Source organism: Lutjanus erythropterus, chromosome 7 (assembly GCF_056507025.1).
Source record: "Lutjanus erythropterus isolate fLutEry1 chromosome 7, fLutEry1.hap2, whole genome shotgun sequence".
Classification (NCBI taxonomy): Eukaryota; Metazoa; Chordata; class Actinopteri; order Lutjaniformes; family Lutjanidae; genus Lutjanus; species Lutjanus erythropterus.
The window spans coordinates 20,000,799-20,016,821 of record NC_139323.1 but is presented as its reverse complement, the minus strand read 5'-3'; the positions used below and the strand labels follow the sequence as shown (position 1 = coordinate 20,016,821).

Genomic DNA, 16,023 nt, shown 5'->3' with positions numbered 1-16,023 from the left:
AGTAACCATCAGTTAGTCTGAACATTTCTCTTGTCCTAGAGCACAAGAGACAGTCGGGTTTTTTTAATACAATTTCTTCAGTTTCTTCAAAAGCAAACAAATGTTGGGTATTTTATAGGATCATTCCAGTATATATTAATTTAAAAATAGACCCCAAGAGAAAAATATAGTTAACACAGAAAAGGTGTGCAATTGTTGTTCCATATTTGGTTGAAAAGGATCTCAAATCTATTGGATAATAATCCAAGGGTGGGAATTGCTATATTCAATATCCAACTGCTACATCCTATGTGTGAGCACTACATCAGAAACAAAAGAACTCAGATATATGTTAAAATTACAAAGATAAAATAAAATAAAATGTACAGAAATTATAGACAAACAGTTCAGAATTAGCAGGTGAAAGAGACGCACCGGGCTGTTGATGTCGTATAAAGAGCAAGAAAGTCCATGTCTGCATGAGGCTGGATGGATGACTGAAACAAGAACTCAAACAGAATTTTCACTCTCCTCGCCCACGTGAGATGAGACCACAACATTTGTTAAAGTTTTGAGGTACACAATGCTATGTGCAATGATGTTATGTGACATTTATAACATAATGTAGTTACTGTAACCCCAAACATGGTCTTATCCCCACGTTAACCACACGTTCACAGGGACTTTCTGGCAGCGTGAGACACAGCCACTAACCAGTAACTGGTGTGCCTCTATGGCAAAATGTCAGTGTGAGGGGTGACTTGGATGAAAGACTTATAAAAGTCTGACTATAGCCCTGGCAAAAAGACAAAAAAAAAGTGGCACTAATTATTGTGAACTGCCTATTTCTTTAGACCAGGAACCAAAACCATACAGAAGTAAACGATTTATCAGCAAAATGTACTTAAAGTATTAAATGTAAAAGTATTCATTGTGCAGTAAAATGCTCCCTGTCAGTGTTGTACAATGGTGTTTTTGGATTAATATTACTGCTGCATTAATGTGTATGTTGCATGTAACAGCTATAGATGTCATTTTAACTACTCTATATACAGTTGGGTAGTTTATTCTACAGCAATGCATCATATCCTACAAGATCCCTGTGTGTCTTAACTGTCATTGTCGCGTGACAGCTATGTTTCTCAAAAGCCAACTTTTCATGAACTCAGAACAACAGCCCTGTTTTCAGCTTTGTGGTGATGTATTTTCCAGTTAATCCAGGAGGGCTTTAAATAGTTTGTTTAGCTTAAGAAGTCTGAGAATTTTCCAGACCCACAAAGGAACACTTCATCCGTCAGTTTATCAGACACATTCAAATTCAGGGTCACCATGTTTTGGTAAAACATGGTTTTCATTTGACAGGAAGGGTATGAAAAACTGTAATCTGCAGTAAGTAATCTGCAAGTATAAAGTTGCATAAAATGTAAATACTCAGGTATATTCAAGTACAGTACAAACACCTCAATTTTTCTACTTTAGTAGAGTAAATCGCCTATTTACATTATATCACTGGAAACATGCTATATTTGGAACGTATGAAGGAGAGCTGTCAGTCCAGTAAACTTTGAAAAGAGCATAAGTTTGAGTTTTGTTGAGACAGTATTTTCCTAAATGGTACTTTTGGTGTGCTTTCCTAACTCTGAGCTGATTTTAAATCTTTTTCATAACCTCCCATGATTGGATTAAGGCTGTTCAAGTTTGAAGGGCCCAGATGCCCACACCACCCCTCTGCTGCCAGTTCAACCACTATCAAAAACATTTACATGTTTGTGTACACATTCACACAAAATCACCCACATATGTTGTTATATAATTTCAAATGAACTTTTAATGTGAGGCGCCCCAGTAGCTCACTTGGTAGAGTGTGCACCCCATGGACTGAGGCTCAGGATCAGTCCTTTGCAGCAGCCCAGGTTTGATTCCATACATGTCACCCCACATCTCTACTGCCTTTCCTGTCAGCCGCCTATCAAAAGAGAATAAGCCTTGGTATATATATATATATATATATATATATATATATATATATATAAATTCAACATCATATATACAGTATATTGGCCTACTGACATCCCTCTGAACCCGTGGATAGGTTTATTTCTTTATCTTGTCTTATCTTATTTTATCTTATCTTATCTTGAATGTTCATTAACATGCATTTAGCTGCACCACAGTAAACAAATGTGTAAGGTTGACATGGGTTACAGTGGTGCAGGAAATGAGCCATAAACAGACTGTATATGGATAACAGCACAAAAGGATGATAAAAGGCACAAAATGGACCAGGAACCACATATCATGATAGATTCAGCATTCTTCAGAAATAGGATTTGAAGAAGGGCAGGGCTACAAAATGGTTGCAGCTGTAGAACAATAACCAATCCTGCACTGATCCCATTAATTAGATGTAAATTATACTTATTAGACACACAATAAACCAACTTTGGAATGGCGTCATACATCTGGCTTTAGGCTTTAGATCAGCCTTTGTGTGAGAAATTAAGAATCCAAGAACAGAATTTTAAATGGCACAATAATTATCCACTTATCCAAAATCGGGTCACGTGGGTAACAGTTCCAGCAGGGGACCCCAGACATCCCTTTCTCCGGCAACATTAGCCATCTCTAACTGGGGGATCCCGAGGTGTTCCCAGGCCAGGGCAGAGATATAATCCCTCCAACTAGTCCTTGGTCTGCCCCGTAGCCTCCTCCCAGCTGGATGTGCCTGGAACACCTCCTTAGGGAGGTGACCAGGTGGCATCCTTACAAGATGCCGCAACCACTTCAACTGGCTCCTTTCTATGCAAAGGAGCAGCGACTCTACTCCAAGTTCCTCACGGATGACTGAGCTTCTCACCCTATCCCTAAGGGAGATGCCAGCCACCCTCCTGAGAAAACCCATTTTGGCTGCTTGTATCCGCGATCTTGTTCATTCGGTCAGCGAAGGTTGACCAATAGATTAGATAGATACAGCTCTGTGTTAATGGGAAAGCAGCGGCAGACATTACCAAAGTTGCAATAAACATAACATTTTATGATCTATTTCTGTGACAAGCATGTCCAGTTCCTCAGTTAAACAACTGAAAATGCCTGAAATTGTAGTCAGGATTTACTGAGGACAGAAGTTGCACCAACAGCTTCTGGGAAATTTCTTTTTGTTTTTGTTTTTGTTACTTTCCCAAACATTACTGGGACTCTTGACTGCACCCACATGTGTGTAAAGCCGTTGTCCAGTCTGCACCAGGCAGACTTTGTCATTCCTCTATGTCTCATGTCATTTGGTTCACAATGGTGGATACATGTGCCACCATTTCCTGCAGTCCACAATGTTCACATCTACCTGAACTGGGTTTATAGATTAATGTACTGCTGAAACTGGTGTGACCAAATCTCATTCTTGATGTCTCCCTCATTTCTTCTTCTATTGATTTGTCTGTTTTTTCTTACTTTCCTTTGAATGCTGTAGTAGCATTGGCCATCATTTCCTCTATCCTATTCTTCTACTCAAGTGCTGAAGGGGCAAATCTTTACTTTGGAATTTTTGCAGATGTAGAATTGTGTGTCTTTCAGAGCTGTGGTTATAACATTAACTTTTCAGAAATTTGCACACAATTGCAAGCTTGTGAGTCACATAATTTCTGGCACTGTTGTCTCACAGAACTGGTTTGAAACTCTGAATCATAAGATCTGGTAGGCCTGGTGGTGTGTTGTAGTTCCAGCGGATGGATGGCTTCCTTTAATAGAGCCTTGATCCACTTGAAGTTTCAGACCTGTTAAAAATTTCTTCGCCATTAAAAGCATTTAACTGATGAAACAAGACTTGACTTTTATTTGGAAGTAATCACAAGAAATATAATGATGTTGTCAGAAAGCATAGCTTTACCACAATGATTCAAAGGTGTGTCTACCAAACAAGACAATGGTTGTTTTAGTCATTTGTTGACAGTGGCCCACTTTGAAATACTGCGGCCAGTAATCTAACAATCAGGAACAGTCACAGTGAGCAGGTGACAGGTTGTACGCCTCCACACAACTTCTCTCAGCGAGGTAAAGCAGTTGGTTGCCTGGCTGGGAGAAGTTTGCATGTGGCGTGCAGCCTGTCTGCAACATTTCTAAGTGATTAATTGTTAACAAATGCCGAAAAATGACCGTTAGTCTCTAAGTGAAGACAGCATGAGTCTGGACAGACATGGATGGATACTGCAACTTGACTGGTAGGTGGAAACATACAATTGCGAATAATTATATTTTTTGACTGCTCTGTTTTATATGACCATTTAGACCTGACTTCTCATTGGCAAGTGATCGACAGCTGCTTCACTTTGAAATCTTGTTTCAGCTAGAGATTATGAATGTGAGGGTCATGTTGGTGGAACTTTCAAATCTCTGCCGGTTGCATCTGGTAGTTGTGGTGGCATTGCAGTAGGTGCTTCACCATCTGTTGCCTGGCGGGGATCACTAATTCACTAATCACAGCTTCTTTGAGTTATGCAGTACCTTCGGCACCAGTGCAATGACATCTCCAATGGCATGATTATATATATTATAGGTGCACAGAGACACATGATTTGTGTCTGTATCTGTTCAACCAACAAAATTATCTCTGTCTTTATCTGAATTCAGCTTAAAGACCAGAAGTGGTTATAATGGAAGTCACAATACAATTGTTGTACCATCAAAGCATCAAATCGATTAAATATTGGTGTATAATTAATTATGAAATATATTTCAGCATGATACTGTCCATATCATGTATCTCTTTCTCTCCCTTTATGTTTTTAACTAAACTGAGTTTTATGACAGTTTTATGTGAATTGAAAGATTCTACTTTGTATTGAAAACACACTCTACAGTAATGATATACAAGTATATAAATATCTTTCAGCTGAGAGCTTACATCAGTGACTAATTAAGGTAAATGCAACCTTTTTAACTATACCAAGGAAATCATGGAGCTTACATTTTCCAAATAATAATTAACGTGAGAAGAAATATTTGTGTCCACGGCATTATCTATGCTTTCCCAATAATGTATTAGGATTTGGGTGCATTCCTGTTGGCGAGCCAGATAATACAGTTATCGAACACAGACTTAGTGTTGTAGAACATTGAATGTTTTTCTAATGAATTCCTGATTCTCCTGATGGAAGACAAGCAGAAAGGTGATGTTTCATGTTTCAGTTACATCAGAGATACTTGGGTGGTACTGGCAAACATATATATGTGTGTGTGTGTGTGTGTGTGTGTGTGTGTGTGTGTGTGTGTGTGTGTGTGTGTGTGTGTGTGTGTGTGTGTGTGTGTGTGCAAAAGCCCTGTGGGACTGAGACAGTGATCAAATTGCACTTTCACTGAGCACTTGTAAAATGTGAGTGTTGACATGTCAGAGTGGGAGTGGTAAATGATGTTTATGGGGGAGGGCAGATTATGTATGCACTATAAGAGTTCAGAGCCATCATGAGCTGCACTGGACTGAAGCCTGTTCTCCCAGGACATCTTGTGAAACACCGAATGTGAGCAGGTATGTTTCTCTCCATGCTTATGAAACATGTTGCTGATCCTGATCCTGATTTTGCTAGGATGTTGTGCCTTTCAAGGATTGTAAGGAGTGTAATAAGGTGTCAGAGATAGAGTCCAGCCATAACTTGCTACAAACTCATTTGGTCTCTGTAAAACAACACTCAGAGCTCAGGGATCAAACAGCTGCACACAGCTGGAAACCAGACAGGGATTTAAACATTTTTAATCGCGGGTCAAAGACATAATATTTTTCTTTCACATGAGCACAGATGGAGGCGTTTCTGATGGAAAATATTACATCAACATCCAAAATTTACAAGGCGGTGGGAGGGGGGCTGGAGGTGGGAGACTGTTTCCAATTTTCTGTCTTGCTCTGCCTTTTGATTTAATCTGTTTGTTTCTGTGCAGTGAGCCACACAACAAGAGCAACAGCAGCCATGAAGTTCCAAGCTCTTTTCTTTCTTCTGCTCCTCACGTGCATGTACCTGAGTCTTGCACAAGGTAAGTGAAACAGAACGGGTCTGATTCACACCTGAGTTACAATAATTCAGCTGTAATGAGATTGCATGCAGACTTAATAGTGCATTTTTTTTTTCAGTAGCTCAATATTGTGCAGCAACAATTTACAGTGTAAGCTAAAACCTACAAATGGACCTAGCTATGGTGGAAATGAGCACTTCTTTCTAAGACTGTGGAGAATATGTTGACTCACTTTGACCAAATAGTAGCTGCATCTGTATTTCATTATCCACATTCCTTTATATTGTTACTAAATCCCGATGTGGTAATCTCGTGACAGGCTTAATTAAGGAAGTACAATAACTGATTTTCAGAATCATTTCCCCATCAGCAAAATACAGCAAATGAGAAACTGAGGATTGCGGACTGTTGAGTAAAATTGCCAGTTTCTTCATTGATACATCAATACACTCCTATATCAACTGAACAAAATTTGCATAGCTGATTTCTACTTTTTGGGTAATCTCGGCATCTTTTAGCTCACTTTTCAGCAAAACCATTACACCCAATATTTTTGGGTCCTCTAAAAGCTGGCTAATTTATCATAGATACTAGAAAAATCAGAGGGAAAGGGGGTCACATACAGATTTGTTGCAAGGAGTTTAGAGTTAGATGATCCGTTATGTTCAGGGAGAGGGCACAGTGTGGAAAACTACTTTTTCTTTTTTTTCTTTTTTTTTGATATTTTCAAAAGGAAAAGACAAAAAATAAAAGAAAAAGAAATGTGGGTATTAAACTGTTTACAAAATACATGTTTATGTAAAAAAAAAAAAAAATCTGTTATGTTACAGAAACAGGTTCTGTTAACCTGTATGACTGATGTCAAATTACAAACCCTGCAACCCAATTACACATTAGATAGTAAGTGAAAGATTAGAGTAAGCAGGGTCGTAGCCAGGATTTTAGAAATACTTAGAGCATGCAAATCAACCCTCTGCATACTCTCAGGAATAAAGATCTGGTGCAAAAATAGTAAATCCTTAATTTATTAGCCTGCAGTTGATCAAATTTACCGTACTAGTGTGCCTGTAAAATACCCACCATGATTTGATTTTTTTAAGTACCTCTCCATGTTGTTACAACCCCCAAATTCTGAGATAAAATTCCAGGGGCATTACCTCAGTTTTCTCAGTCATACCATCCTGATGGGAGAACTTTCTGACAACTGCAGTTTACGGGCAGGACATACTCCCACTGCGTAAACGGTTGATGAATATGCTGGAATGATCCACTTTTGCCTAATATTACAGTTCTACTTTTAGACTATATATATAAACATAGCCAAATAATTCATTATACATTTGAAAAAGTATGATATTGATATTTATATAAACTTATAATGACCAAACATTAAATCCAATGCAGGCAGCTGAGCCATTTATGGAAAAGGACATTTGTTTGTGTGTGATTTAAGCATATTTCAGACTCAGGTCCAGATAATTGGGAACAGCTGGTGCAAGTGGGGACAAAATCTGCATCTTCAGTAGGAAAAACACTGATTCTGGGGTCAATGGTTAAGGTTAGCAGTAGGTTAAGGGTGAGGTCTTAAATACTGGTTATGGGCAGGGTTATGGTCTCCAGGATATGAATGTAAATCTGTGTGATGTCCCCAAAAATGACAATACATGACCCAAGATTATGAGTCCAAAAAACAACAAATAAGTCATAGTATCAATAAATGCTGCTCACGATAGGACGTTTTATACATAATCTTGACATTTTATATGCCTGCCATTAAACACAGACATATACAATAAGCACAACACGTCTTCATATCTAAGTCCTAAGCTAGCTAGTTACATCTGATAGATAATGTTAGCAAAACACTAACTAGCTGAACTAACTACCTGACCCTAACCAGTCACATTCCTCACGCATAAATATACCCACAACCTCTCCAATCCAAGCAAAACAAATGAACAAAGGCAGCGACTACCAGCCAATCAGAGTTCCTGAGGGAAAACAGTTTACAGGAAAAGAGGAAATTTACTGATGTTCTGCAGAGTAGTTACTCAACTGTTATTGGAGCACAGAGCAAAAAAGAAAATTGCAGGACATAGAAGGGTTTAGTTAAGCTATATTATTTTCTCTCTGGAGCCTAAGTGGAGTGTAAAATATGAGCAATTGCTTAATTTCCCCCCAAGGGAGACATTTTCAAGTGGGGCAGTTTATCTCCCTGATCCTCAGTAACTTAATCTCTCTCTCTCTCTCTCTCTCAAGGCTCATTTGGCAACTGCTGCCTCGGCTACGTTCGCGGGATGAAAGCAAACGCAAAGAAAAACGTTGAAAGTTTCAGGATTCAGGAAACAGATGGTGATTGCAACATCAGAGCTGTTGTGTGAGTAATAAATAATATGTCCTTCATTTTGATCCTCACATTGTTTAAATGTGCCTCTATAATAAATTGACAAAAGGATGGAAAGAGGAACTGCTTACTAAGAAGGTGATTGATCCAGGCTTAGAGCAGCACCTTTAGATGTACACACTTATGTCTTTGATTACTGATGAAATCTTGTGCAGTAAGATTGAAAACATTAAATAATAAGAGTGATAATGTGCAGGTTTCTGATGAAGAAGAGGCCTCAGCATACCAAACAGAGGTCTGTCTGCGCCAATCCAGATCATGCTTGGGTCCAGCAGCTGATGCAGACTGTGGTTGCGAGAAACGCGATACAGAATTAGGTAAAAAGTTACACAACATACAGTCACAATGAGGGACTTTAATGCCTTCCAGATTGTGTGCATTCTTGAACTTTAAACATTTGTCTTTGTAGACCACTGAAAGGAGAAAAGGAGGAGAAGACTTGGGGAGAGCAGATGTTTCACCTTCCTGTCAGGCATCGTATATCACCTGTAACCACACAGATTATGTTTCAACACATGTGGTATTTCCTGTTTCTAAGAGAGAATGTAAATGTACACAGTTCCCTATAGACGAACATACCATATTCTCAATGTTGTAGCCACTATAGCAAAATCCATGTACATGAGCCAACGCTATAATACTGTTCACTGTTCTGTGACATGTACCCTGCTAGGATTGAGCCACCATTTGGCAGCTTTGAAATGTATGTGCAGAGTCTTTTAAGTGTATGTAATGAATATGTCAAAAATATTAAGCTCAGAGTTTTTTTTTATATGAGAGATTTCCATATTTTTTATATCAGCATTGCAACTGTACTTTGTGTCTTGGTGTATCAAATAAAGAAGCAACACAAACCAAATGGGTTTTGATTTAAAAAATAGCTATTTTTAATCATTTTTCTCCTGATTTGGTGACTGAAACATAAAATTGCACCATTTTTCCCTGATGACATTTTCACTGGTTATCTATGAAACAAAGCAGGCTTATCTTTGCTCCAATGATCACGCTCTCTGAAAGTTTTAAATTGGCATCAATTTGAGTCAATAATTGACAACATGAACCATCCGTCAACACTTTGAAACTTGGCTCTCGGTACAGTGGGTCTGCAGAGCTGTTTTTTTATTGAGTTGATTATAAAGTGTCAGTGAAGGATTAACTTGAAAGAGAAAAATCTGCGAAGTCTGTGAAGGTTCTTAGCCATCCAGTCCAAAGAGGTCAGATTAAAGGATGAATTCACAATTTTTCAAGTCTTTCTTACCTGACCATGTGTACACTGAAACAAATTTGGCGTGCTGAAATAATTCCTCCTGTTCATACTGAATCTGATGTACTTCCTGTGGAAGTGCTGTGGGGAAATTCCACAGTCTTTGTTTAGAGTTTTAAAGTAAAAACACTGTGTGTGTGTTATTAGCAACAACAGATTGTGTTTGCTCATTTTTGTAACTTAGAGACTGTTTACACCTGGCATTAACACATGGGCTGATCACAAGTGTACAGCGCTGAGTAAATCAGTTCACACCTGAAATTAGACTGCGTCTCCAAATGTGTCTCAAGTAACCACATGTGATCAGATCTCACTTCTCTGCTCTATATTTAAATAAACACATAGCTACATAATTTCCATTTGCAAACACATTGTTGTTTTTAACCAGCAGCTCAAAAGTAGTAGCCAAGGCTTGGAGACAAATGCACAATGGACCTCATGCATGATTAACTTGTACCCACAGATTTGATGTTAAATTGTGTGCGCGAACAATTTAAGAACTGTTGTGGCATCATACTATACTTCTCATTTGTTCTTGTGTAAGATCAAACTTTGAGAGTGTCCCAGACCACACATAAACCAATATACAGAAAAGCCAACTAGCATTTTGTGCTGATGAAGAAAACACAAATTACTTCATGAAAACACAAAAGAATGATTCATTTAACAATTTTAAATGTTTACACTTAAAGATGATCAGGTTACAGAGACAGATTCTTCAAAACTGGCGTGCCACTCTGGAGCCTCAAATAAGAAGAGTGACAAAACAATCTAACTCACCTCATCTGCAAGTACTCACAGCTATGAGCTACAGGGACCGTTGATAGGTCTGACATATCCCAGTCCACTGTTAAACCTGGATTATACTCCCAAATGGACACATGTACATGGACAGCTGTGGACAACTCAGCTCGGCAGAGACAGCTAAATCCATGGTACTCATGTTCGCATCAAGGCATCATCTCCGCATCCATTCCTCTTCTTGATAGAAAAAATCCATTAAACAATGTCCAAATCATACATTTGATGTTTCTACTCAGGCATGGCTCTGTAAATGCGAAACAAAAAAAAATGGCCTGGACCCAGCCACACAACAGTATTCCAGCCAGTAGTTTCTGTTGTTGTCTGTGCACAGGACAAGGGGAAGAGAGGTGGAGTGAAAAGGACAGAAAGTCTTCTGAAGCAGCACTGAAGGAGGATTTGTTTGATTGTTGAGTTCAAATGTGAACAATCTTTCTTCTGTATAGCACACCCCACCTTTAATGCTGAACTGACAAAAAGGCATAATGAGAATTTGCCATAGTTTTTCGCAAAGTTTCAGTTCAACTCTCAAAACTGCACAATTTTTAAGGGTGTCTGAGGTTATTGTGGTTAATATTTCGATGGTGAAACAGACGGTGTTTTCACAAACACGTGTCGCTTATCTCGGCAGCTGAGAGAGCTCAGATACTTTATTTGCATTACAGTGAGTCAAATAGAAATCAGACAGCATGTTTTGTGTGTACTCACAGGATGTCAGTTGAGTACGTTGTCCTTCAGTGTGGCCCAGGACACACTGTGTACACACTGCTGAAAAACTATGGAAACTTGGCCAGAACCATTTCCAGATGTGGTCTGAATGACCACATCTCAGCGTGTCCTCAATGCATCTTGGGTGCATTCAGACCTGTACCAGAGCTGTCCACTTGTAATTGGATCACAAGCGTGTTAACAGTAGGTGTAAATGGGGCCTTGGATGAAGACCGGGCCATATTTTTAGATAAATTCATAATGTTAAGAAGTGGCATCGGATCTTTCCTATCAGACACCCCTCAGTGGACCTGGAACTGTATTTTTGCACAGAATGGGGATTGTGGATTTTGTCCCCAATCAGTTGCACTAGAATCATGTTAGGAAAGGATACTTTCACAAAGATTACAGCAAACACAACTTGTTTCAAAGTACATGCTTGAAAAATTGTTCTGTTTGTGCATAAATTATCTGCTGGACCCTTTTTGTCTCCAAATTCCCATAAAGAACGCTGCCCCAAGAAACCAAACAGTATTCCTATACTGGAATATTGCCTGGCCCCTTGCTTTCTGTATATCAGTTAATTTGTCGTATGAAACAGCTTTGTTTAGGGAAAATGCACCGTGTGAGCACAAAATAAACTAGACAAAATAGTAAAGTTGCAGTTGCCCATTTTTCCCAGGTCTAATCCAGCTTTGTGTAGACATGAAATGAAACTGGCATTATACTTAAGTCTTGAAAACTTGTCCAAGACGTCTCTCATTTATGAGAACTAGAGGGATGAATTGCGAAATATCTTCAAACGTCAACAAACTCAGGGCATCATGGTGGCCTAAAGGCAAAGACATGTACCTGGTCTAGGTCCAACTAAGGAACTTTGCACGTAATCCATGTTTCCCTCTGTTTGTGTGTCCTATTTATTTCTTATGTAATCAATAAAAGGCAAAAAATCCTTTAAACGTGTTAAAGTACTGTTTTTGCAGTTAGTGTACATCAAAATCCACATAGGCTTACTTACCATTTTGTGCTAACAGGAAATGACACAAGACATGACAAGAATCAAACTGCAACTTTGAAATTAAACTTCATCAGCAAACAGTAAGAAGATGTTTGCTAGATGATAAGATACTTCTTGTTTGTTTTCTGAGGAATTTCTGGAGCTCATTCACAATAGTCTGCAATTACTTTTAATGGCTTCCAGCTGTGAGCAGCTCCTGCATTTGATTTGTGCAGGGCATAGTTGGACAATGGTGAACACCAACAGCATGTTCAAGACTGAAATTTGTTTTAGTCTTTTTGTCTTCTTTACCTTTTCTGAACACACTCAACACCTGCTGAGTGTAGGATGAATTTAGGGCACAGAGAAAGATAGTTGATTTGCCATTTAAACATATTATCCATCATACACATCTTCCCAATCAATGTTTTCAATATATATGCATAATTTATATTATTAGCAAAAACATATGCAATTATATGGAATTATGTAGTAAGCAAAATATGAGATGAAATATAAAAAGACTCTTACATGCTGTAGTCTGTCTCTGTATATGCACCTGTTAACCTTTTCTGTGCAAAAGTTTTTTGCTCTGTGATATTTCATATTCTTTTAAGTAGCTGCCTTTTGCTTTGATTGACCATTTCTTATAAAATAAAGACAAAACAGTCAATGAGAAAAGTGTAGCATCATGATTTGGAGCTGAATTTAGGAAGTTAAATTCTGACCTCAGAAGTGATTCAGTTTTATTTTCTCTTAAACCACTAAAAGAAAAGGAAAGCACTCCAGATTGAGTACGGTGCCCATCAGATCATTTAGAAACTCAGATTTGATGAATGAGTGCCTTTTGTCAGAATATTCTGAGAAGATGTGACTCATTTCCATCCCATCACTTACAGTTTGACATGCGCTTCACACTTTTTAAGTTTTAGTTTTGGTGGCTGACTTTATTTTGTCTATGAGGCTGAACAAGTCTCAGTTCTGCTAAATTCTTCTAGATGAATCAGTGGGTCCAGATATGGTTACATGCTTTCACATAAGAGTAATCTCCCGCAAATTCAGGTCTCCCATAGAGTAGAAAAGAACCAGAACGTTAAGTGCAGATGTTGACAGAGTCACAGCTTAGTCGTCCTCGTTTATCACATCATAAAACATTTACAGATAAAGTCTTAATCAGTTCCCGGACTCTCACAGTCAATCCTCATTTTGTTTCAGATCACTGGTCTGTAAAAAATGACCTAGTTAATGTGTAAAAGATAATAAACCGCAGGTGGTGACAGAAGCCCTGAAGCACTTTGTGTCTTTCTCACCTCTGACTCGCTTAGTGAAAGTTTTCTTTCCTCGCCTGCAGTTGCTGCGCTGCAAGCATGAAACTACATGTATAGTTTACTATGCTAGAATTAATCACCTGTGTGTCACTCCAGCTGTGTCCGGATGTTTGAAGGCAATTATGCTTATGTCTCTGGAACGTCAATTTACACATGTAGACTGGGTTGCACCAAAAAGATGTATCTAGGGTTGATTCTGATCAGAGTTTAGCAAAAATAAGTTTAAAATGAGTGAATCAAAATTTAAAGAGCTTTTTGTTGCACAATTAAAAACTCACTTCAGTTTAGCTTGTAAATCAGAGTTGTAAATCGAAATTAAGTTTATTCATGATGGAGATTCTTCTTTACACAAATTAAAATACAAAAAAAAAAAAACATTTGAGTGCTGTTGGAACCTGGTATACCTGCACTCTAGTATAAAAGCAAGGAGAGAAGTGTTAACTTTCAGCCGCTCTGTATTCTTTAAAGTCGCATTGTTTGCTACTTAGCTAAAAAGTAAAACAACAAAAATGTTATATTCTCTACTACCTACATGAAAAGTTAACTAAATGTTAGATTTAATTAGATTTAATGTTTAATTGCTAGCTAAAAGGTAAAATACATGTTTTATTGTTTAGCAGATAAAGTTATAAAAGATATAAAGTTTGCCAGCTAGCTAAAAAGTAAGAGAAAAACATGTTCTATTGTTTGCCAGCTCAAGTTAACTATGTGTTCCATTATTTGTTACCTAGCTAAAGTTAGTGAGCCTAGTTAACCTACCAACAATGACTAAGCTCTAATTTCTCCTTTGAGAAAAAAAATGTTGGCGGAATTAAAAAAAAGAAAGAACAGACACACACAAAACTCAACTGGATTGATTCTGCCCCTTTACTTTCTTTGAGGAACTTTTTCTCAATCCATCGAGAAAAGGCAGCAATGTCAAAAGTTAAACCTCCTCAAGCGAGAGTTTAAAGTTAATACGGGATCACATTTTAATTGGAGTTTGGATGCAACAAAATTAAATTTAATCCATGTTTATAGTGAAAGCTAAACAGAGGTTTAAAGAAAATTTTAAATTTATTCTTTCTCAATGTTGAGCCAGTTTGAATCTTTGGTGCAACATAATTTAAAGTTAATAAAGTTTAACTAATCCTTGTTGGTGCAACCCAGCCACAGAGTTTTAACATCACTTGCTAGGGCCTACTGATTGTGAACAATACAGAATAAAGTGCCTGTCATGTATTGCTAAATGTAAATAGAGGACCAAAGTTAAACTTTCTGTTTCTGTTGGTATCAAAGCAAAATCAACACATTCATCTTACTCTACTGAATGGTTTTGGGTAAAAGTGACACTCTTTATCCACTGGAGCTTGAAGTCAAGAAGTAGGGGCCATAAACTTTTACATGTAGAAACAATATGACCACATGTACCGCATACATTTACCAATCCAATCCATTTTTATACATATTTGCCTCGTTCTTTAGAACAGCCTCTCAGTCGTATTTCAGTTGAAAAGGAAATGTCTTTGTAAGGCAGTGGTTACTCTTTCGCAACCATCTCAGCCGTGTTTTTATGAACTGAGCAGATTTGACATCCAGAGCTCAAGGCTGCTCGTTCGTTGCCAAGTCCAATTACAAACAAATGCTGACATGCTTTTGGGGTTGATAATGTTGGCTCGTCATGATAATCCCAGGCAGTCAGGAAAGGTAAAGGTAAAGAGAGAACATAGTTTATACAAATACAAAAGCAATGCACATTTTAATTTAACTGGGCATTGAGGTGTCGAATCATTATGACACTGTTAATATACAATGAACATCATTTTGGACAGATTAAAAGTGATTCTTTGAATTAAGGGTTTTTAAATCTGTTTGGCTACTGTCTATGTTTAATGAACCTCACTGACATGTGTCAACATGTCACGCTTTCCCAGCTTTGATTGTCCCAAAGTAAATTATTTACTCTGGTTATTTTCCCTCGATGCATGAGTTCAAGCTCCCACTTTAAACTGATGTTAAAAAAGGAGCAGACGGACGTTTGTTGTTTAATATTCATTCACCGTGACAGTGAGAATTATTCTGTATCTTTAATCAGTCTAGAGGATGATACTGTGTTAATATTCCTCATGTGGAAAAGATAACAGGAATTTTCACACCAGCGATATTGAGCAAGAGCGGGGCTCCTAAATAAACAGCAAGTTAAGACACCTTCTTGGCACTCGCAGGGACTTTGAGAATCTCTCTCTGTCTGCTCCTGCCCGCACAATGTGTGTGCATTTTTGTGTGACTATGCTGCGGGGTAGGACTTCAACACTTTATTGCAAAATATAATGCTTATCATTGTGCCGATCACTAATCAGAAATACAGCAGGTACATGCAGATGCTGGCAGAATTGGCGATAAATTGTGAGGTGACGGTAACAGGCAAAGAGTGATACTTGGCACCTGGAGTGTTGCAACCTTGAGTGGATTTCACAGGTGAAAGGTGAAGGAGCATTATAAGGAGTTTTTAGAGTTTGACTTCACAGACCAGAATGAAATAAAGTGTCTCAAAATCTCAGCTCAA

The 16,023-nt window shown here is 38.1% G+C and overlaps 1 protein-coding gene across 1 annotated transcript; it reads left to right on the top strand.

The window, feature by feature from the left end:
* The first annotated feature begins 5,427 nt into the window (after nt 1–5,427).
* ccl25b (chemokine (C-C motif) ligand 25b) lies at nt 5,428–9,170 on the top strand. The gene is made up of 5 exons (XM_084723120.1): nt 5,428–5,497; nt 5,905–5,997; nt 8,236–8,353; nt 8,577–8,697; nt 8,790–9,170. The coding sequence occupies exons 2-4, from the start codon at nt 5,934–5,936 to the stop codon at nt 8,695–8,697; spliced, it is 303 nt and encodes a 100-aa protein (XP_084579246.1). The 5' UTR covers nt 5,428–5,497; nt 5,905–5,933; the 3' UTR covers nt 8,790–9,170.
* The last annotated feature ends 6,853 nt before the right edge of the window (nt 9,171–16,023 follow it).

Bases quoted from the DNA above. Each gene is read 5' to 3' on its own strand.
- ccl25b (XM_084723120.1), top strand. From the start codon at position 5,934: ATGAAGTTCCAAGCTCTTTTCTTTCTTCTGCTCCTCACGTGCATGTAC. The intron at 5,998-8,235 runs GTAAGTGAAACA...CTCTCTCTCAAG, and splicing joins GTACCTGAGTCTTGCACAAG to GCTCATTTGGCAACTGCTGC. The intron at 8,354-8,576 runs GTGAGTAATAAA...GATAATGTGCAG, and splicing joins TGCAACATCAGAGCTGTTGT to GTTTCTGATGAAGAAGAGGC.